This window comes from Macaca nemestrina, chromosome 1, assembly GCF_043159975.1.
Source record: "Macaca nemestrina isolate mMacNem1 chromosome 1, mMacNem.hap1, whole genome shotgun sequence".
NCBI lineage: Eukaryota > Metazoa > Chordata > Mammalia > Primates > Cercopithecidae > Macaca > Macaca nemestrina.
Genome location: NC_092125.1, coordinates 75,788,963 through 75,812,898, shown reverse-complemented (window position 1 = coordinate 75,812,898; position 23,936 = coordinate 75,788,963). Strand labels below are relative to the sequence as shown.

At 37.1% G+C, this 23,936-nt stretch overlaps 2 protein-coding genes across 23 annotated transcripts in view; one reads left to right on the top strand and one right to left on the bottom strand.

The window, feature by feature from the left end:
- LOC105493513 (spermatogenesis associated 17) overlaps positions 1 to 22,252 on the bottom strand; it is a 229,857-nt gene extending 207,605 nt beyond the window's left edge. For 2 of the 3 annotated variants that reach the window (XR_011614273.1, XM_011761192.2), the window contains exons 1-3: positions 22,103 to 22,252; positions 4,777 to 4,866; positions 2,555 to 2,636 (exon numbers count right to left, since the gene is read on the bottom strand). Coding sequence is in view for 2 of the 3 variants with exons in the window: in XM_011761192.2 (XP_011759494.1) it covers positions 2,555 to 2,636; positions 4,777 to 4,866; positions 22,103 to 22,170 (240 nt within the window). In the remaining variant the exon portion in view is untranslated. The remainder of the gene's footprint in view (positions 1 to 2,554; positions 2,637 to 4,776; positions 4,867 to 22,102) is intronic. The other variant, XM_011761190.2, reaches the window with a different exon arrangement.
- A 199-nt stretch (positions 22,253 to 22,451) lies between these two features.
- Positions 22,452 to 23,936, top strand: part of LOC105493512 (G-patch domain containing 2) — a 203,792-nt gene continuing 202,307 nt past the window's right edge. For 10 of the 20 annotated variants that reach the window (XR_011614266.1, XR_011614261.1, XR_011614267.1 and 7 more), the window contains exon 1: positions 22,652 to 22,803. Coding sequence is in view for 8 of the 20 variants with exons in the window: in XM_071080781.1 (XP_070936882.1) it covers positions 22,730 to 22,803 (74 nt within the window). In the remaining 12 variants the exon portion in view is untranslated. The other 10 variants (XR_011614256.1, XR_011614257.1, XR_011614258.1 and 7 more) reach the window with 3 other exon arrangements.

Below are 23,936 nucleotides of genomic sequence, written 5' to 3'. Positions count from 1 at the left end.
AAACATCTATAACACTTCCTTTTATCTGACTTCATCTGCTTCCATTGGCTCTATCCAATGTCAGCAATTGTCAAAGATTCTTAAAACTATTGTTTCTACAACCACACTCATTTTTTCAGAAGAGCATCTCATGAAGATCATGCAAATTTAACTCTTCAACAATATAGAAGAGTATATATTTAACTATATTAATTTTAGTATATAAACACAGAGACATAGACAATATGAAGGAAATACAAATTATCCTGACCACCTTTAATATTCTAAAATATCAAGTTGTAGATTCTAGGGTTATCATTTGAATAGCACTTTAGATGGATTGATAGTGAATCCAATATCTACACTTAAACCCTGAAAGTCTCTTTTCCCTCTTCAGTTTTCTTTCCTATTTATTATAAATACAGCTTTAAAGACATCTGTCTTTGTGTTTCTTTGCTGTCCTCCTAATTTCTATTGTCACTAACTCTAAACAAGACAAGCTTCAAAACATAGGAGGTTTCCTGAGTCACTGTATAAAAAGCGTATGCCTACGTATCTATCTATCTATCCACACACTACACTCACTCACATATAATAAAATCATCACGTGATTATGCATAAGTGAGAGAAATGTAAAATTTGGAGCTAATCTGATTTGAAAATCTCTCACTTATATTACTCCAAGCAAACTGCCTTGATAGTTTTTGAATAATACTAACAACAGCGTCACAAATGAAAAACTACCATTTTTGAGCACTGCCTAGGTGCCAATCACAGTTCCGAGTATTTTACGTACAGTGTTTCACTTAATTTTAACAAAAATCCGCCACACATTCTTATCTTCATTTTAAAGACAGGGGACATAAGCAAGGTCCACAAAGGTTAAATAACTTGCCCACAGTCATCAAACCTCCGTCATCAGGTCTAAAGCCTGTGCTCTTTCTACAGTTCGGTGAGAGTCAAAAGGTAGGTACAAGACTCAGAGATATTGCATAATTAATGCTTACCACAGTATCTGGCACCTAGCATATACTCTGTAACTATAAGTTACATCTTCTTCCCAATTTTTCCTTTCCAAAATGTTAAGCAGAAACAGAAATAGATGCATTTGATTTCAGAGCAGTTCAAAGAGTTACTTTTTAAAATGATGTTTTTAACCAAAATCAAGACAGGATAAGGGAAAAAAAAGTTTGGCTGGGCATGATGGCTCACATCTGTAATCCCAGCACTTTGGGAGGCCGAGGTAGGCAGATCACCTGAGGTCAGGAGCTGGAGACCAGCCTAGTCAATATGGAGAAACCCATCTCTACTAAAAATACAAAAAGATTAGCCAGGTATGGTGGCTGGGGTCTGTAATCCCAGCTACTTGGGAGACTGAGGCAGGAGAATCGCTTAACCCAGGAGGCAGAGGTTGCGGTGAGATGAAATCATGCCATTGCACTCCAGCCTGCGAAACAGAGTGAGACTCTGTCTCAAAAAAAAAAAAAAAAAAAAAGAAAATTACTATACTCAGACTGATGACCAATCAGTATCAATTTTTGGCTTCTACCAGTAAAGGGAGCACAGCATAGTAGAAACAGAATTGTTGTTCATTCTTCTATTCATTGATATAAGTGCTAATTATCTAATATATGCCAGGCACCATGCTCTGAGAGTGCAACGCTAATGAGACATAGTCTCTGTCCTTATGGAGATTAGGCAGAGGATCTTGGCAATTACCAGACAACTGTGCCCAATGTAAAAACTTCTATAGCAACTGTAAGGTTGCTACGTATACTAAATGTACCATTATGCGTTCATGGACAAGTGGATGAGACTCAGTTTCCTAGCCTGTTCCTTGTTAAAAGTAACAACAGTTACTTTTAATAAGTATCCTAACATACGAATTAAATAATTACACAAAATGCCTGGTATACAGCAGTGGTTTAATAAACAATAGCTAGTATAAAAGTACCATATAATCTTTGTTGCTTTCCAATAATAATTAATCACAAATAAATTTGTGATATATCCACAAATATGTTTAACTTTCCATAAAAAACCATTCTGGAATGATACATCATTTATTAAATTAGTTAAATCTTATTTACACCCATGAAACAAAATTTATCAGAAAGTCCTGAAGAGAAGACAAAAGAAGGCTTATTGTTTGCTTTGACCAATTTAGCGTCCTTATGAGGATATTTATTGACTGTGTTCTGGGAAAGGCATTAGCCTAAAATGTTGGTGATCCAAAAAGGAAGTGGGCTGCAGTGCCCACTCTCAAAAAGCTCACCATCTACAAAGTACAGACAATCATAAATAAATAAGCATAAATGCATATACTGTGAAAAGTACTTCAAGCAAAAATAATATCAGTGTAGTTTGGGTACCCAAAAAAATGGGTCAATTATCCATGGAAATATCAGAAAATGCTTTCAAGAAGAGGTCTCATACTAGAAAGTAAGCCCAATTTTGTCCTTACATAAATACTCATCATCAGTAATTTCCAAACTATATGGAAATATGACTAAGGTGAATAAATTGCAGCATATTGTACAATTCAAATGCTAACATATGTACATTTTATATTTACCTGCACAGTTAGTTGATATTGCTTTCTGCCTAAGAAACTTCTCCACCATTTTTGAATAATTGTTACAATCCTGTTTAAATGCCTAGGATAAAAAATATGCTTATTAGTATCCTTTCATTGAAACAAGGAGGTCAGTTAAATCTTTGTTAGAATACTCTCCTACAATTCAAGAATGCAAATTCAAAAGCAAGTTTATGTGCACTTTTAAAGAGTAGAAAGTTATTGTGGGATAGACTTAATCGTTTCTAGAAGTAGAAGAAAACAGCATTGGTAACTAACCGTTATTTCTTTGGGGCTTATTATTACACAATACTTAATTCCAATTCTACTTCAATACTTACTTTTTAAAATATTTCTGAATGTTAAGACTATAAAACAGGTCACAGTGACATGTTGAGAAATAAGCCAGGCACTATTGATGTAAATCATTATTAGAAATTAGAAATAATTCATGAGGGCCAGGTACAGTGGCTCATGCCTGTAATCTCAGCACTTTGGGAGGCCAAGGCAGGTGGATCACCTGAGCTTAGGAGTTCGAGACCAGCCTGACCAACGTGGTGAAACCGCCCCCATCGCTACCAAAAATACAAAAAGTAGCCAGGTGTGGTGGTGCAAGCCTGTAGTCCCAGCTACTCTGGAGGCTGAGGCAGGAGAATCGCTTGACCCAGGGAGGCAGAGGTTACAGTGAGCCGAGATCATACCACTGCACTCCAGCCTGGGCAACGGAGCAAGATTGTCTCAAAAAAAGAGAAAGAAAGAGAGAAAGAGAGAGAGAGAGAGAGAGAGAGAGAGAGAAATGCATGAGGTTAAGAAATAGTTCTCCTCTTCATTCTTTTCCTGTAATCCTCAGTCTATCCAAGCCAACATCACGTTAGTCTGCTGAATTCAAAAATCCTCGATTTGCCACCATGATCCTTAGTTTATATAGTGGCCAAAAAAGAAACCTTGTCTTCCGGGCGCGGTGGCTCATGCCTGTTATCGCCACACTTTGGGAAACTAAGGCGGGCGGATCACCTGAAGTCGGGAGTTGGAGACCAGCCTGACCAACATGGAGAAACCCTGTCTCTACTAAAAATACAAAATTAGCTGGGCATGGTGGTACATGCCTGTAATCCCAGCTACTTGGGAGGCTGAGGCAGGAGAATCACTTGAATCTGGGAAGCGGAGGTTGCGGTGAACCGAAATCATGCCATTGCACTCCAGCCTGGGCAACAACTCCATCTCAAAAAAAAAAAAAAAAAAAAAAGAGAGAGAGAGAAGCCTTGTCTTCACAGTTTAAATTTGCATGTCTAGCTCTTACTAGGCAGTATAAGGAAGTTTTATATAGGATATTTCCCAGCCTGATGAGTTATTATTGGAGTAGGTATATTTTCCTCTATCTTATCCAGGAAAATATTTTTAAGAATTGATGGGACACTGAGGGAAAGTTTGGGCACTGAAAAAAAAAAGTTAAGATAGAGTTAAGAGTTAAGATAGGGACAAATTCCCATCTCTTTGTATAGTCAGAATGACATCATCCATGCATCACTTTCTCTTATCTATCAACATGGTGGAAAGGATTGAAACTGTTTTCTCTTTTTCCTCTTTCTTACCAGTCAATGAATTTATTTGCTATAAATACAAACCCAGTCATTTGTAGATCCTTAGGAATTTGGGAAAAGGAATCTGGGCAAGTGTGTTTGTAATATTGAGAATTTTGTTTATTTATTTATTCTGAGGTAGAGTTGCCCTCTGTTGCCCAGGCTGGAATGCAGTGGCACCTTCTCAGCTCACTGCAACCTTCCCCTTCTGGGTTCAAGGGATTCTCCTGCCTCAACCTCCTACATACCTGGGATTACAGACATGCACCACTACACCCGGCTAATTTTGGTATTTTTAGTAGAGATAGGGTTTCGCCATGTTGGCCAGGCTGGTCTCGAACTCCTGACCTCAAGTGATCCATCCGCCTCAGCCTCCCAAAGTGCTGGGATTACAGGAGTGTCCCACTGTGCCCGGCCAATATTGAGAATTTTAAAAAGAGATACAGTCAATATAATTTAGTTTTGGTAAGAAAAGATCAGAAATATTGTGTATTTCTTTTAAAAGAATACCATACAATTTATTAACTACATTATGAGTAAAATAAAAAATTATTTGAAATGAGCACTGCATGAATAAATTACATTTTCTAAGAAATATATTTTTATGATATATCTGAGGTTTCCATGACAAAACCAACATACCTGACATATGCCCGAACTTGACATCCTCGAAACCAGCTCTGGATTTTAACTGCTGCATCATTCTCCTTTATTCTAAATGGATCTACAACACTAAAACAAAATGTTTAAAAAGCACTTCATTAGTAACCAATATAATTCTAAAGCAAGTGAACCTGTTAAACTTGATTTTTAATTTCTTCCAAAATGATAATTATAAATTCAAATGTCATTTTAAATAACATTAAAATATAAATAAATAAGGCATTTCAAAAATCATGAGCTATGTTTTGAAAATTAACCTTTCTCTGAGAAGCCATGTGCTTTCAACAGCTTTGCTTTTTTTATTTTGATAATCACCAATTTTACAACTAATTAATTTGCCAGTAATTTTTATTAGGGAGTAAGAAAGAAATGTGTTATTTTGACATTATTTTAAAAACATAATCATTTGAATTTACTGTTTAAATGCTACTACACATGTATCATGCAAGACTAAAATGCTCACATATTTCACTCATTCGTCAGTTAAATGAGTTGCCTCTAAGTTAAATGAATCCATCACAGAATGCATGTCCCATTAATAGCTGGAATTCTCAGAAAGTTAGGCAGGGGGAGGGACAAAGGGCTTATACAGAGATAAGAAATTCAAGTCAGTGATCCAGATGTGAGACATGTACAATATAGGGAGAATTCACATAAATCAGTAAGATTACATAAGGTGTAGATTAAGTGTAAAATAAACTGTAAAAACCACACAAGAGAATATATAAATAGTTGCATTACCTGATAATGAACAAAAGGCACCGTGATAAGATTACTATATGATGCAACAAAATCTGCTGGAAATAATTAAGAGTGTAAGACCACTCTAGACAATTAGGAATAGAAGAAAGGAAAGATTCCTTATTGTTGTATATTTGTACTGCATGTAACAAATTACAGAAGAAGTTTGAGTAAGGCACACCCGGTGACTCATGCCTGCAATCCCAGCACTCTGAGAGGCCAAGGTGGGTGGATCATCTGAGGTCAGGAATTCGAGACTAGCCTGGCCAACGTGGTGAAACTCCGTTTCTACTAAAAATACAAACATTAGTCAAGTGTAGTAGCGGGTGCCTGTAATCCCAGCTCCTCGGGAGGTTGAGGCAGAAGAATCGCTTGAACCCAGGAGGCTGAGGTTGCAGTGAGCTGAGATAGCGCCATTGCACTCCAGCCTGGGCGACAGAGGGAGACTCCGTCTCAAAATACAATTTTTTTTTAAAAAAAGAGGCTTGACTAAAGTGTATTCTGGCATCATATTATTGTCCTCCATGTGGGAAGCAGAACAGCTTAAAGTCCTTTCCTCCAGAGGTCTTTCCCTGACTTCCCAGACTACAATTAGGCCTTTCCATGTTACACTCTCACAACTCTTCATAATATGTACCACAATCATATTTAAAAATTATTTAATGATGGTCTCTTTCACTAAACTTGAAATCATCGAAGGCAGTAATCTTGTCTATTTTGTCTTATACTGTACTCCCCATGGCCTCAGGAGAGAGAAATTGGTGTATACTTCTAACACTCAACCTTTGTCTTACCAAAAATGCTACCTGAGGGAGAAACATGCCTGTTGGCATTTTCTATCCCAGTGAGAAATGCCACTCACAGGCTTCCCTCACTAGATCTACTCCCAACATTGAAACTTCTCCCTACTTTAGGATGACAGAGCTGCTGAGAGCCCATGAGTGCCCCTATCCTCTTAGTAACTTAAAGCCTGGGTGATGATGGGAAAAAGGCAGACACGAAAGGAGCTGTTGAGAGAAATAGAAGGAAATAAATATGTTTTACTAAATAAAACCTTATGTGTCAGGCACTGTTCCTAACATTTTACATACCAGTGAATTAACTCATACATAATCCTTTCAATACCTCTATGAAGAAGAGAATTATTATCCCTATTTGACAGAAGAAGATACCACTGTGGAGAAAGCATAGTAATATGCCCATGGTCACATCTTTAGTAAGTGTCACAGCTGGCATTTAATCCTTGGTAGTCCTTCTCTAGAGGCTGGGTTTTTGTTTGTTTTTCTTTTTCTTTCTTTTTTTTTTTTTTTTTTGAGATGGAGTCTTACTCTGCTGCCCAGGCTGGAGTGCAGTGGTGTTATCTCGGTTCACTGCAACCTCCACCTCCCAGATTCAAGTGATTCTTCTGCCTCAGCCTCCGAGTAGCTGGAACTACAGGCATACGCCACCATGCCCGGTTAATTTTTGTTTTTTCAGTAGAGACGGGGTTTCCCCATATTGGCCAGGCTGGTCTCGAACTCCTGACCTTGTGATCCACCCGCCTTGGCCTCCCAAAGTGCTAGGATTACAGGAGTGACCCACCGCACCCGGCTCAGAGGCTGGGTTTTTAACCATCACTGCTTCTAAAGTGGAAGAGAGTAAGAAATGAAAAGAGGAGAAGAAAGGGAAAGTAAAATAGAAGAAAAGGAAAATGCAAAAAAAATCATGTAATCAATTTCTAAATGCAGTATTGAGACTTTGTGGGAAAAGGTAGCACAAATCTCCCTAAAACAATAAAAGAAACTGAGAGACTAAGAATATGAAATGATACCAACATCTAGAGCAACACCCCAAAATTTCAAATTGTACCAAGTGTTAGTGATAAGAACTCATATATATTGCTGCTAAGAAACAGTTTGATCTTTGAACATATACAGAATAATTTTATTTACATAAGTAAAAACCACACAAAACTTAGGGATGTTCATTAAGGATATATACACATGTAGCAAAATTATAAGGAGAATGATAAAACACAAATTTCAAGACAGAAATGAAGGATGGGGGAAATGAGGAGATTAATAGTTGAAGCCAAGGCAAAAGGCCTTGGTTTTCAGAGTTTTATGCATAATATTAAGGAATTCTAGACTCGATTATCAAAATTTTGACCATGGAAACACATATCCCCAAAGTCTGATAATCTCTGTAAAGATTTACAGTAAAAGATACTAAATAACAATTAAAGAAAAAAAGAAAAAAACAAGGTCCAATCATAAGATACAAGTATAGCGTGCAGTATCATAGAAGTTAATGGGAAGGCATCAAGATGGGAGATCATGATTAAGCAATGTTAAATACTGTGCAGAAGTCCTGAAAAACAAGGTCGTTATTCAACTGGTTGCAGGGTTTGAAGAAATTTTTCATTTTTCTTTTAAAATCTTATCCTGACTAATAACAAGATGGGATAGTGGAACGAAGACACTGTCATTAATGGCCAACATGGAAAAGATACAACAACACAATGTCCAGTAGAGCAGGCAACTCAAAGAAGATAGAGTGTGGAAGAAATAAGAATAATTTCATTCAATAAGGCTATTGTGCAATAAAATTCGTGATAATAGAATACAGCTGTTTCTTATGGTTACTTAAACCTTTTACCATTAATATTTAACACAACTATACTAGATTTGTTTTTCATCTTCTTAATATAGTCCATTTAAATGACTGAAAACATTTGTTTCTCCTTTCCCACCAACAATCAAAAAATATGAATAAGGCACATAGATACATCTAATACTTCTTTTGAAGTTACTGTATTAGTTATTAATGTATTAGTGTGAACTCACTCTTTATAATTGTCTTTAGAAATGCAGAAGAGAAGCAATCAAATTAACTGTTTTGGGTTTACGTTTTTTCATCTCTCCTGGTGGCACCAGTCAAGTGGAAAATTAAATAATTTATTTTTGGGATATTAATAATGTGTGTATGTACAAGCACATATTATATTAACAAGAACTATACATTGCAATGAAAAGGAAGGAGGCACTAAAAATTAACTAGTAGTTAACTTACTACTAAACTTTAATGTATGTACTAAAATTCGACTTCTATACATGTTTCTCTGTTGCCCTTTTTTTAACTGCTTAAAAACAAAATGTACAGATGCTGGGTTACCACTGGGATGCTGAATACTCACATAATATGTCATGAACTACTAGACATTTTATGTTTAAAATGAAAAATGTGGGTAACACTTTATTTTAATGGTATATTAATTAGTTCCAAATTACAATGAAAATCCTATAGCAGTGAATAAAATATGACACCTACATGAATTTGAAATAAATTTATTATGATCAGTATTATCACAATGAATACTAAATGAATTAATAATGATGAAAGACCAAAAGTATTACCAGTAATGTAATAAAACATCAAGAAATAACTGGAAGTTTCCAGTCACTTCATCATCAACTAGAAATAAGTACTATAACCCTGGATAACACTATATTCATGTATATCATTAGTGGCCAGAAATTAACTGACAATAAGTAGAAAAGGAAAAAAACAATGTGTAGTTAAATATCTTTCCAGTAATATGCAAAAAACATGCATTTTACACATCAACAGACTGTGCTAAGTCTGACCCATGTATATTACCTATGAATAAATACTAGATTAAAAACTCAATACTCTTTCTTTTTCATTATCATATAACTTGTAACTTTTTTAGACAGTAGGAATAAAATTCCATTATTAGCTGCCCTGTGCTGTCAGATATGTTGATGTGTAAAATGATTATTGGTTTGCATATAATTTCACTACTAGGTCTTAAGGATTTCATGCTCATTAAAGGCAGAAACTACAGTACACTTAATCTATATTTTGTGTTCTGGTTATCACCCATGTGCCTAGTAACAGATGCCTGATGATGAGAAATAGGACTATATTATACAACTAGAATCTATGTTTCATATTTCATTAACATTCCTCAACATTATTATTATTTCACAGCTCAAGGAATAATGGGTTGCAAATGCATTAGTATTAGATCATATACCTGGAGTTACCATAGTTGGTTGAATGTTAAATACTGTGCAGAAGTCATGGAAAACAAGGTCATTATAATTTAGAACTAGAACCCATAATATTAGTGTATTCAAAAATATTTTGTTTCTTAGCCAGCTGTGGTGGCTCACACCTGTAATCCCAGTACTTTGGGGGCCGAGGTGGGCAGATCACCTGAGGTCAGGAGTTGAAGACCAGCCTGGCCAACATGGTGAAACCCCGTCTCTACAAAAATACAAAAATTAGCCAGACATGATGGTGGTTGCCTATAATCCCAGCTACTTGGGGGGCTGAGGCAGGAGAATTGCTTGAACCTGGGAAGCAGAGTTTGCAGTGAGCCAAGGTCATGCCATTGCACTCCAGCCTGGGCAACAGAATGACACTCCATCTCAAAAACAAACAAACAAACAAACAAAAACTATATATATATATATATATATATATATATATATATATATAGTTTTGTTTTCTTCCTCTTCCTCCTCACTTCTCTTTACCTCATTTCTTGAACAATTAAGTCTCAAAGGCCTTGGAAATGGGCAGGAAAAGTAGGGTACTGTGCTACAAAGGGTGTGGGAAGAGGAAGGCACAGTGGCTCAGCTTGAGGTGTCAGAGCCTGTGTGGGGTAAGGTGAGCATCCACAAGTGGGGGCTGCCTGGGGTAAGATGTCATAGTCTGAGTTTAGCAAGGACAGTGTGTTCCATGGAGAGGAGGCCTGGCTTTGGGGTGTAGAGGGAAGATGAAAAAAGAATCTGCACACGAAGGTAGCCAGCATAGAGAATCAGAGCCCAAGAGTGATGAGGAAAACATCCAAGTTGGTGGGGAGGCGATGGTTCAGCATGCAGAGGTAGAGCCCGCACTGGGTCTAAGAGAAGAGGCAGTTGTGGTGACAACAGTTTGGTTACATACAGAGGAACTGATCAGATAAGTAAATATTCTAAAGATAATGGGAGCCACGTTTCTCTGTGTCAGAAAAGGTAAGAGAAAAAAACTAGAATAAACATGTTGTGCTGAATCTGAAATAGAGTAGTCAATGTGAACTCATGAATTTTAATATACATGTTCATCAATAGATAGAGAAATAAGTATAGATGTAAAATGTGTATAGATGTGTACAAACACATACTCCTTTGTTTTTTCCACTGAGAGGGCCAGAGAGCAGCAACATAACAGCAAAGTGCATCCACTGAAAGAAACAAAGGCTCTTTGGAGAAATGGATGGTTTTAGGGGTTGGCAGGAAAAGTACAAGATAAGCCTCTGTTATCCATCTGTGTTCACACTGCTATAGAGATACTACCCGAGACTGGGTAAGTAAATAAATAAACCTCCTTATCAATAAAGGAGGTTTAATTGACTCACAGTTCTGCATGGCTGGGAGCCCTCAGGAAACTTACAATCATGGTGGAAGAGGAAGCACGCATGTCTTACATGGCAGCAGGTGAGAGACAGCATGCAAAGCAGAAACTGTCAGATATTTATTAAACCATCAGATCTGGTGAGGACTCACTCACTTTCACAAGAACAGCATGGGGGAAACCACCCCCATGATCCAATCTCTTCCCACTAGATCATCCCCTCCTCACGTAAGGATTAGGGGGATTTCAACTCGAGATGAGATCTGGTGGGGACACACAGCCAAACCATATCAGCCTGCAACTTTTTGTGTGTCAAGAAAAAGCAAGGAATCAAGAAAGCATTAGAACAATGAGGACACAGAAGGAAGACTGAAGTGGCTCTCACTAGCCAAATCCGGGACAATATTAGCATGACTATAAATAAGAGTGACAGATTTTAACCCACTGAATAAAATAGGAAACTATACGTCTATACTTATATAAATAAATAAACAAATAAATTTTAAGTTTGATGAGGAATAGGATACATACATAGTTTCAAACGATCTGCTTTTTAAAAATAATTATTAATTACAAAGGAAAAAAGAATATTCCAGTAGAGAAGCCTAGCAGACAACAGCTTTATCGAGTGATCTAAATGAATATTATCAGTCATGGGACAAATCAAAATCATGTTGTATCTGGTAGGATGCATTGAGAAGATCACAGTATCACTTCTGTGATAGTCCTGCCAGGGGTGGATAACCTGAATCTAATCAAGGGGAAAAATCAGACAGACCTAATTGAGGGAAATTCTAAAAAATAACGGATTTGTAATCTTCAGAAGTGTCAAGGTCACAAATATCAAAGAAAAACGGAGAAAATGTACCATATTAAAGATAACTAAAGAGACAAGACAAACAGGATCCTTTTGCTACAAAGATCATTATTGGAGCAATTTGGCAAAGCTTGAATGGAGTCTGAAGATTAGATGGTAGAAATGTGCCAATGTTAACTTCTTGATTTTGATGGTTGAATTGTGGTTATACAGAGAATGTCCTTGTGTGTAAAGAATTTGGGGCACAATGGGACATCAGGTTGCAACTTACTCTCATATGATTCAGGAAAAAACACCCTTGTATTATACTTGTTATTTTTCTGTAAATTTGAGATTGTTTCAATAATTTAAATGTATATGTGTATGTGTATGCATCTAATAATTTTTACATTTCAGATACTGTGTTTTTAATCTCTAAACATTTAATTTGCTTCTTTTTAATGTTCCATTTAACTCCTAATTATCTTCATATTTTACTTTTAAGTCCTTAAGCATATTTTAAATAGCTATTTAAAAATCCTTGTCTGATAATTATGTCATCTTTGTTTATTTGGGTCTGTGTCTATTGATTGATGTTTTTTTCTTCCTGATTGTGGGTCACAGTTTGCTACGTTTTTATCCTACTACTAATTTATGAAAAATGCTGGACACCATGAATGTTAAACTACTGAGAGTTTGAATTTTGTTCAGAGATTGCCTCCAAAAGCTACAGCAATTGTCTTCTAATCCCATTTGCTTATCTCTCTCCTTGCGATCAAATCCTGCATTGCCTACTGTATCAATACCTAAAAATGTTCATATATTTTGTTGAGTATTCTAGTCCTTCATGGCCGGAGGACAAGTTTTGTACCAGTTAAATCTTCCACAGCCACTTGTTTTCTATGTTTAATTTTGTTTTCAAAACAAAATTTTTGTCCTAAGACAAACTTTCTCCTATTTATCTACTGTTTATTTCACAAGTAAGTACCTGATTAACCAATGCTCAATACAAAATGTTAAACAATATAGAAAAACATACAAAAAAAAGATTCTATTTCAACGTCCCTTTCTTTCAATTTTTAAAATTTAACCACTACTAGCACCTTATTACGTGTAATTCCAGATCTATCTAATTCCAGTTTTGTATCTCTATGTATTTTTACATTTGTTTTACGTAAAAAACACTAAATGTATTATATATTTTCTATAATCTGGGCTTTTATTAAACCTTATTTTGTCTCAGAGATTTTGATCATGTCATTATGTATAAAATGTTTCACTCTTTTAAACTGCTATTTATTTTCCCTCATATGCTTGTCTTTATTTAGTCAGAGTAGTTGCAAACAGATACAAGTTATTTACAGTTTTTATTTTTATTTTTTGCCTATTAGGAATAATGCTTTAATGAATGCCCTTGTACATAATCCTGTATATAAAATACTCTTGTACACAACTTTTGTATACACGAGAGCATTTTTATGAGGCCAGTAGAAAAAGTGACAGTTCTGACTCAAATGACATGTATTTTGATACTATTAAAAATGATATTGCTGAAGTCTTAAATTATAATTGTTCGTTGCTGTTATGTAAAGACTACTGCATATTGCCCTTGCATCCTGTGAACTTGTTAAGTTCATGTATTACTTCTAAATCTTCTTTTTGTATGTGGTATAGAGTTTTTTACACATATAATTATGCTGTCAGTAAATAAAGACAATTTTACTTCTTTCTTTGCAATTTTTATGCCTTTTACTTATCATTCAACATTTAAAACTAGTAAGAAAAAGATGGACTATTTAATAGCTGGTGTTGAGACAATTGTATTCTATAGAAAAAGTTAGGCTGCTGTCTCACACAACACATACACATAAACACAACTGCACATAGACTGAAGGAAAAATATAACAAAACTTTTAAAATATTATAAATAAATATAATCTTAGTCTGGGAAAGACTATTCCAAGAACAACTAAGATCACTAAAGCCAGATGAATAAATTTACTAATTTGACTGTAAAAGCATAAAAGAAAACTGATAGAATGGTTGATGGCCACGGCAAAAACCTGAAACATTTTGATATTGGTTTTGAGACTGGGTGATGCGTGAGAAGGTGAGGAAGATGCACAGGTCATTGAAAGACCATACGTGTGGGTGGAAGAGTGGTGAAAAAGTTGATATTAGAAACTGGAAAAACAACCTCTATTATGTGAGAGTGGGACAATTATTATAGTAAGACTATTGCCTATGATCACTTGGAAGACTGAAAATGTACAATGAACTTTTGAACTTGCCTAAGGAGATATCTAGAAAGGACATTAAAGTACCAATCAGATTCTTCTAGCTTAATTTGTTTTACTTCTTCTAGATTAATTCATCTTAATTAAATATAAGGCAAATCACAGTAACATAATGCTTATTTAATTTTTAATTAAATGAAAATTATTATAGACTTGATCATTGTTGTTTCTATTATTTCTTTTGCTCTTCTTTCTCTATCTTGAGATCTTTGTTCCAATTTAATTTTCACTTGATTATGACGAGTACTTTCTTGAGTACATTCATCAGGTAGGGTACATAGATGACGTAACTGTGAGTCTTTACATGTCTGAAAATGTCTTTCTTTCATCCCCATCCCCAAATGAATCTTTGATAGAATTCTTATCTGTAGTCTTGAATAATTAGTGATTATTGTTTTTCTGTCTTTTGGGTTCCCGTGTTGAGCAGAAAGGGCATTCATTTCCTTGGCAAATAACTATTTTTATTTTCTGTCTATAATAGAATCCTACAAGATTATTTTTCCTGTATTCTTGGAAGTTTACCAGATAAAATCTAAGAAGTAGGTGTTAAAGGAAATACTATAAAGGACTCAGAGAATCCTTTCTATTCTAAGCCATACTTTTTTTTCAGTTTAGGAGTTTTCTTCTAGGGTATTTCTTTATTATTGTTCTATCTCTACCCCAATGCCAGTCAGAATTCTGCAGTGACTATTATTCACATAACAAGTCCTCTGAGTATGTCTTCCATATTATTGAGCTTATTATTCATGATTTCTATTCACATGTGTTTATGGATATTTCCTGTATTTGCTTTCCTAACACATTTATATTTCAGTAGTGACTATTCTAGTTTTTAATTCATCTATTACATTTGTAAATGGAAAATTATTATTTTAAAAAATTGGTTACAGTAACTTTTTTCCTCTAGTTTTATCTCTGCAAAAGTTCTCATTACATTTTTATTGAAGTTTGTATCTATTTCATCCATTAGTTCTAACTCCACAGTAGCCATCTGTTCTGGTTTCTTAGCTTAATCTCCTTCCTCCAAACTAACATTTCCTTAAATGTCTTGTGAAGATTATCTGCCTATTTAATAGATATTCATCTGTTGATACCTATACAGGGCTTTCTGCTCAGGTTACTTGGGCAGTGATAAACTGATAGACAGTAAAAGGTACTTTCAATTTTCTTTTTCCCTATCAATGAGCCAGCAGTGAACATGTTGGCAAACAGGGATCTGTCTTTCAGGGCATGATAAATAGGCAGATTTAGTGTGCAGTTTTGTTTTGCTTTTGAATTAAATGGAACCATCTCTATTGTATTCCAGCAGCACATCTAATGTTGGCTGTTGGTTTTAGAAACATATTCTTTATTATTAAAACATTTTTATTTCTTTTGTAAACATGTTTTAAAACACTGAAGAACTTTATCTGACTGAAGTTTGGACAGGTACATACCTATGGAAAATTACTGAGTTGTACACTTCACACAGTTTATATACTTTATTTAATGTATATAATATAGCAATAAAAAGTTTTACATTTTTAATGAAAAAAAGAAGAATATTTAGGAATAGCTGTAAAATTTTTCAACTACCTTTTTGATATTCACTGAGTCGATCATAATGTATTTTATAGTTTGCCCTTCTGTTGTGATTTCCTATTATAATTATGAATTTATTGGGTGTTTACTAATATATCAGATGATCATTTAACCTTCTTAGTTAACATATCAATAGGGATTATTATCCCTGTTACAGATGAGAAAACTAAAATATAAAGAGTTTAAGTAAGGTAAGAATATAAGTATAAAAGTTTACATTTAAACCTAAAGTAACACAGAGTTAGGATTTGAACTGTTGCACTTTGGCAAAAATCTTCCTTGTGTATTTGGAAGAAGCTTTGCTAAGTTTTACTAGTCAGAATTGAGTACATCTGTAAGAAAAATTTCAGTAATTAATTAGAATCAGGGGAAGGGACTCACATCTATTCAACTAAGCTGCTATTTATTTAGACTAATAGGACTAAGAGGATCATCCAAATTCAAGGACACTGAACAAAATTATTAGACTAAGAATATTGTTAGACTGTGAGGAACCACAGTCAATTTACTGTGTCAGAGTCAGAAACAAATTTATTACATTTATAGGAATCATATATCCTGAAATCAGGCCAATTTAAGGAACATTATACCTTAGGTTGATGTTTATACAGGGTAATGAAGTACGTGCAAATCACCGGTCTTGTACCACAGAGTAATGTAGCCCCGTTTTCTTTTTCTCAACCTGATCTTGGAAAGACAGGTTAGACCTTACGTATTTGATGAAATTACTTCCCTGCAGAGACTTAATAATCTAAAGATCCCCCTCTCCCAGGTATAAATGTAGACTGAAATGGATCAAATGTCACTAGATCTTTGATCTTCTTTATCTTTGGCAAGTAATATAGATTGTCTAAATCATATTCCTTCATTGTAAACCAGGAATAAGAAAAATAACCTCATAAGATTATTGTAAACATCAAATAAAATAATGTTTGGGAAGGAAGTGCTCAGCATGTAGTAGATATTCAGTAACATTTATTTCTCTTTCTATTTCTTTTTGTCTATCCCCATGCACTCCTCAAACCCCCTTTCAGATAGTAAGAGATGTGGACATTTGACAGTTGGTCTACATAGCATGTCTCTACAGAACTTCTTGCCCTCTTCCTCAGCCACAGCTTTCTCTGTATTCTTCAACATACTTTTCCCTTCAACTAAGCCAATTAAAAAAGATTTTATATATATCTGACTGATTTCTGCTTACATGTTGTTAGAAAACGTACCTGTTTTAAAATTTTTTAAGTGTTATTTACTTTTTTCATTGACACAAGCAGATTTGATTTAAATTTTGTTAAGCAAAAACTGGCCCCAAAAAGTTAAAAGATGGAAGTGGAGGAAGAAAGTAGAAATGGGAAAAACGAAAGCAAAATGCTTTATCCAACTTAAAAACAAGTCAAAGGGGCTGGTCCCCGTGGCTCACGCCTGTAATCCCAGCACTTTGGGATGCCGAGATGGGCAGATGGCTTGAGCCCAGGAGTTCAAGACCAGCCTAGCCAACATGGTGAAAACTCATCTTCACTAAAAATGCTAAAAAGAAAAAAAAAAAATTAGCTGGGTGTGGTGGCAGGTGCCTGTAATCCCCCCTACTCAGGAATCTGAAGCAGGAGAATCTCTTGAACCTGGGAGGCAGAGGTGCAGTGAGCTGAGATCACGCAACTGCACTCCAGCCTGGGCAACAGAGCGAGACTCTGTCTAAAAATGATGATAATAATAATAAGTCAAAGGTTACTTTCTTATTTATTGTTTTTATAGACAGAAGTCACATCATGTCACTCCTCTGCTGAAAACACCCTTTTTTTTTTTTTTTTTTTTTTTTTTTTTTTTTGAGACAGAGTCTCGTTCTGTTGCCAGGCTGGAGTGCAGTGGTACGGTCTCGGCTTACTGCAATCTCCACCTCTAGGGTTCAAGTGATTCTCCTGCCTCAGCCTCCCGATTAGCTGGGATTACAAGCACCCCCACCACATGCAGCTATGTTTTGTATTTTTAGTAGAGACGGAGTTTCACCATGTTGGCCAGGCTGGTCTCGAATTCCTGACCTCGTAATCTGTCCGCCTTGACCTCCCAAAGTGCTGGGATTACAAGCCTGAGCCACTGCACCTGGCCTCAGTCTATTCTTTTTAAAGCTTGCAACTTGGAGACTTCATCTGCATGATAAAACGATAAAACCTAGGTCTCCCCAATCCCTTATCATAACCCAGACATTCCTCATTTCTTTCTACTGATAATAACTCACTCAATTACATGCCAATCAGAATTTCAGTCTTGCTCTGTTGCCCAAGCTGGAGTGCAATGGTGCGACCTTGGCTCACTGCAATCTCTGCCTCCTGGGTTCAAGTGATTCTCCTGCCTCAGCCTCCCGAGTAGCTGGGATTACAGGGGCGCACCACCAGCCCCGGCTAATTTTTGTATTTTTAGTAGAGACAGGGTTTTGCCATGTTGGCTAGGCTGATTTGGAACTCCTGACCTCAAGTGATCCACCCACCTCAGCCTCCCAAAGTGCTGGGATTACAGGCGTAAGCCACCACGCCCGGCCAGAAAATTTTTAAACCTACCTAAGACCTAAAAGGCCCCCGCATTGTGGAACCAATATAAACTTCACATGTATTGATTGATGTATTATGTCTCCATAAAATGCATAAAAGCAAGCTGTACCCGGACTGTCTTAGGTACATGACATCAGGACTTCCTGAGGCTGTGTCATGGGTGCATCCTTAACCTTGGCAAAATAAACTTTCTAAATTGACTGAAGCCTGTCTCAGATACTTTGGGTTCACCCACACTATAGAAACACAGTGGAAGAGGAACATTACCTTATTCCTATTAGAATTTGACAGATTAGATGAAATTTAAATAAGAATATGGGGAAAATGAACAATATGATCAACAAACATATACTGAACTCTTCTCTCCACACAGTGCAGTATAGTGTGTAGTATAAATGACCAATAAGTCACAAAGAAAATCTCATAGTTCGGAAGAACAGAAATGAAGCTAAGAATTACCAGAGAAAGTTAAAACAACAACAACAACAATAACAAAAAGGCCAATACTCTGTCAAGTGACAACAGAACTGCCACTGCAAAACTGTAACAAGACAGTGAAAGAGAGCTTACCTAACCAATTCCATCTTGCTTCTAACCTCCAAGCTCTCCTCGTTCATTCCTGGACATAGGCTGAACTAGCTTTGCGAGGAACTTAGTTTATAGTTTAAAACAAAGATGATAACAGGCCTTTCCCAAGGTAAACTCCCTTCTTGCCAGGGGACTAGACTGCCGTTGTGGGAATAACAAATTAATTAAAAGATTAGAAATTATGGTTTGGGAGTCACACAGGAGGTTACAAGATTCTGACTCTCCCTAAATTGCTCCTTGGGATAACATCAGTATTGGAAAATCTAAGATCAGTGCTATAGATATTTGGCAGATGCTGCATTTGTTGGATCAGCTGGAACCACCCAGACTGATAAATTGGCTCATTGATAAACTGGCTTTGACCTTGTGGCCCCCACCCCGGAACTGACTCAGTGCAAGAAGACAGGTTCCACCCTCTATGATTTCATCTCCAACCCAACCAATCAGCACTCCTGACTCACTGGCCTCACCCTAACCCACCAAATCATCCTTAAAAACTGATCCCCTAATGCTCAGGGAGACAGATTTGAGTAACAATAAAACTCTTGTCTCCCGTACAGCTGGCTCTGTGTGAATTATTCTTTCTCTATTGCAATTCCTGTCTTGATAAATTGGCTCTGTCTAGGCAACGGGCAAGGTGAACCCACTGGGCAGTTACAACAATGGCCTACTATCTTTTGCTCACTTATATCCGGGACAAAATACTCAGCCTCTTTGATGGACCAGATCAAAACATAAACACACACCAAACATTCCCTGTGGGAGCAACTTTCCAGAGTATTACGTCAGTCGGGCAACCCACGCTCCTCCTACTCTTTGTAGTTCAAAATCTCCTCCTGTATTTGCTGCTCACTTCTTGGAGTTCCAGATCCTTTCTCTTTGTTAGGCAGAGGAGCTTCTCTTTTCCACATTGGACTTCCAGGCCTTGCAGGACTCAGATACTAATCTAACCACTTAGGAATATATTTTCTCGACAAAGTCATCTTTCAATTTAAGCCTTATTCTGACGCTAGCCATTAGGAAGAAGCATTTTTGTCCCTACCTTGTTACCAAAACAGAAGACATCGAAAGAAACCAAGGAGACTTTAAATTGTTTCCCACAACTCTGTTCCCTACATGTTAATGGATTTGGGACAGTATTCTCAAGCCATTTGGACCTCTGGATCTTGGTGCTTGTTGCAATTTAATTAAATCAGCTTAATGGGAAGAAAATTTTGTTTAGTGATAGTGAACAGCATAGGTTTTAGAGTTAGATTAGTTGGCTCTGATAATTCATAATTGACCTCAAGCCATCCATCTGCCTTGGCCTCCCAACGTGCTGGGATTACAGGCCTGAGTCTCTATTCCTGGCCAATTATTTGTGTTTGCTTGGCACTTCATCAGGCTTTTCTAGGACACTGTTCTATAGCTCCAAAAATATAGATTATCTAATAAATAGATAATTTATACATTCACTTGTAACATTGTGATAACCAAATGAAAGATCAAATGAAGCAGTTCCCAGTGCAATCCCTCATAAATGCAGTCCTCAAAAAATACTGGTTATTTCCCTTCCTATCCATGTTACTCTATTGTTGTTGTTATTATTTATTTATTTATTTATTTATTTATTTGAGACAGAGTCTTGCTCTGTTGCCCAGGCTGGAGTGCGTGGTGCGATCTCGGCTCACTACAACTTCTGCCTCCCGGGTTCAAAGGATTCTCTTGACTCAGCTTCCAGGTTAGCTGGGACTATAGGCATGCGCCACCATGCCTGGCTAATTTCTGTATTTTTAGTAGAGACAGGGTTTTGTCATGTTGGCCAGACTGGTCTCGAACTCCTGCCCTCAAGCGATCCATCCGCCTCAGCCTCCCAAAGTGCTGGGATCATAGGCATGAACCACCAAGCCCAGCTAGTATTGTAATTATTTTTAAAAAGCCTATATTCCATACTAGAGTGTGAACATCATGATGGATGTGGCTTATTTCATTTATATATGTCATAAATACAGCACCTGCCACATACTCTAAATAAATAGATAAGTTCTATGTTTAGCTATTGTTAGTACGTTTACTTAAACCAGGGCTAGTGATTTTTTGAACGATTCATTAATGTGAGTCTTCAACAATTATTGTGTTACTATTACTTGTATGGAGCTATCATAGACATTGCAGACAAAAATACTGGTGAGCAAAATAAGAGACACTGTCTCTACTACTAGTTTAAGAGGGGAGATAGATATTATCTCATAAAAGAATGTAAAATTGAATTGTGATCAGTGCTGTAAGAGAGGTACGTTGTGAAATAATGATGTGGTAGGTGAGATAAACGTTAGAATAAAAACAGCTCAGCAAGACCCTATCTCATTGATAACATTTTCCATTGGTCTGTCATATCACTGTATTCCATAATAGTCTAATTCACTTTTTTGTAGTTTCTCTTAAGTTACAAAAACTCCTGGGACAATGCTTCTTTAAAATGAAACTCTTCCTAGGCAAGAAGTTTGGGCGTAGGGAAATGAGGAAGACTGCTAGTGGTTTTCTTACCCGTTGTCTATTAATTAATATTTGGTACTAGTTACTGTGTCAGAATGGTTTAGACACTTTCATTTTATTTCTTATTTTATTTTATTTTATTTCGAGACAGGGTCTTAATTTGTCAACCAGGCTGGAGTGCAGTGGTACAATGTCAGGTCACTGCAACCTCCGCTTCCCAGGTTCAAGCGATTCTCCTGCCTCAGCTTCCCAACTATCTGGGATGACAGGCATGAGCCACAGTGCCCGGCTAATTTTTATATTTTTAGTAGAGACGGGGTTCCACCATGTTGGTCTGGTTGGTCTCGAACTCCTGGCCTCAGGTGATTCGCCCGCCTCGGCCTCCCAAAGTTTTAGGAGTACAGGCGTGAGCAACCACGTCCGGCCGATACGTTCATTTTAGAAAGGCAAATGAGTCATAGAACAATTGGGTTCAGTGATGTTTGTAAAATAATGGAGGCTCAAATCCCCAGGTAGATGGGAAACAGTCAGCTCATTGGGCTAGTGAGCCAGGTGACCCCCAGTCAGGTATTGAACCTTGAACCCGGAGAACAAAGGTTTCATGAAATTACAGAGTGGTGATGTCGAAGAGAAAAAGCACTTTACAATTTTATCTATGCTGGGAGTTTTTCTAAATCATCTCACATCGAGTATCTATGGCCCCTCTCTATTTAGAATTTCGTTGTATGGTAACAGAAACTCCCGATTCTGTTTGCAGCCCATTAAGGGAAGAATTGGGTACTACTTAATGAATCAGGGAAATCGTTAATTGGAAACTCCCGCTGAGGAACAACTGGTATAATGTCACGCCTGCCCTTTACGCGATCTTTCTCTTCCTGACTTACCTGTTCCTAAAGTAGTACTGATTTCCTACAGTCGACGACCTAGCTTGCAGCCGGGCTAACGTGGCCATGGTCTTTCGGCCTTGGGTTTACAACTGGTGTTACTACCGGTCTCCATGGTAACTGGGCTAAACCATAGCTCATTCCCGGGGTCCGACTTTTTGTTCACGCCTCTTTCCTCTCACGCTACTTCCACTTTAAGAGTACTAAAAGAGAATTAAGAAATCTCTGTGTAGCACAAAAAGTTTAATTTATTTGTCTCTGTCTCTATTGCGAGTAGGAAGAGGGGATTATAGGAACGGAAAGCAGTAGACGCGGAGAACTAATGGTTGCTCCGGGCATCCGGTTTCCGCCTCCTGTCGGCTTCCGGAAGCTCATCTCAAAATGCTGAACTGCTCTTTGGAAGTCGCCGGTGCTGTAGTAGTTGGAGTCTGGTCACGGGCCTGAGCCTCGAGGCCAGGCTCCTGGGTGTCGTTAATGTTCGGGGCCGCCGGGCGCCAACCGATCGGAGCTCCAGCAGCCGGGAACAGCTGGTGAGGCTGGCGGCCCTGGGGAGGGGGAGGTCAGGGAAGGGTGTGATTGCCCGAGGCCACTCTGCTGGACCTGGAATGGAGGCGGGAGAGAGCTGTGATGGATGATCTGAAGACATCTAGGCCTTACTCTCACTCGTTCCTGGGATGCACGCAGTTTGAGGGAGCTCTTGGGTGTGTGCCAAAGATTTGTTAAAGAATACAGTAAATGTTTGCTGATTGCTTGTTTAACAATATTTTAGAAGTCAAGCTTCCTGTACTCCAGGAGCAATTTGTTTCCTCATTGATTGTTGACAACACTAGGGACAGGAAGAATCTATCTTAATCTGGGCCTTATTCCCCACTCCTCTTTCAATATTTACCAGATTATATCAAATCTTTTGGAAGATACATTCCAGAAATGTAGAATTATGGAAGTTCAATAGTGGAAAACACATCACCCTCTTACCCCCTTTTTTAGAGAGAGGGGATAACCTACCTGTTTCCACCCTCTTGAACATTCTATTCAAGTTCAAGGGAGATGTATATGGGGATTTTCCAAGAACCTATAACTGTCAGGATTAAGTTTGGGGCTTGACTATGTCTATGGTATCATGTCACCAATGCCACGTTAGAATAATACATTGCTTTGACTTTTCAAAGTATTTCCACAAATTAATACACTTTATCCTATGACAGCCCTGTGATAGCAGAATATCACAAGCACAGAATATTCAAGTGCTGTGTCCAAAGTTGCCCTGTACATTTTAATCCTAGAGCTAGAATCCTGGTTTTGGGATTTCTAGTTGAACACTGTAATATCTGTCGTATTTTTCTCCCAAGCCCTTTTCCTCCAAATGTAACACGAGACAACCAGTGATACAAACAAGCAATTTTCCACTGAAAATCCTCTCAAACATAAAGTTTTGACCAACAAGTGAAAGAAATGTGGCTAAACGGTGCATGTTCATTCCTAGATTCTGCAAAAATTAGAACAGAAGGAATTTTAGTAGTCTGTGATCTCAAAGAATTACTTTTACATCATCTATCACTGAAAAGTTAAAAGAATACCTTATCCAAAATATTTTTAGTTGGGTGACATCATCCTATAGTTAATTTTATAGTTAATATAGATTTGATTGTACTATTAGTAAATTATTACATTTTCCAGGGAGAAAAGCAGGGAGCGCTTTTTAAATGAACCAGTTTTTAGTGGTATAACTAGCATAGAATGAAATGCACAATTCTTACATGCTTAATTTTACGAGTTTTGGCATTGTATATACTTAAGTAAACACCACACAAAACAAGATAATGAATTGGTCCAT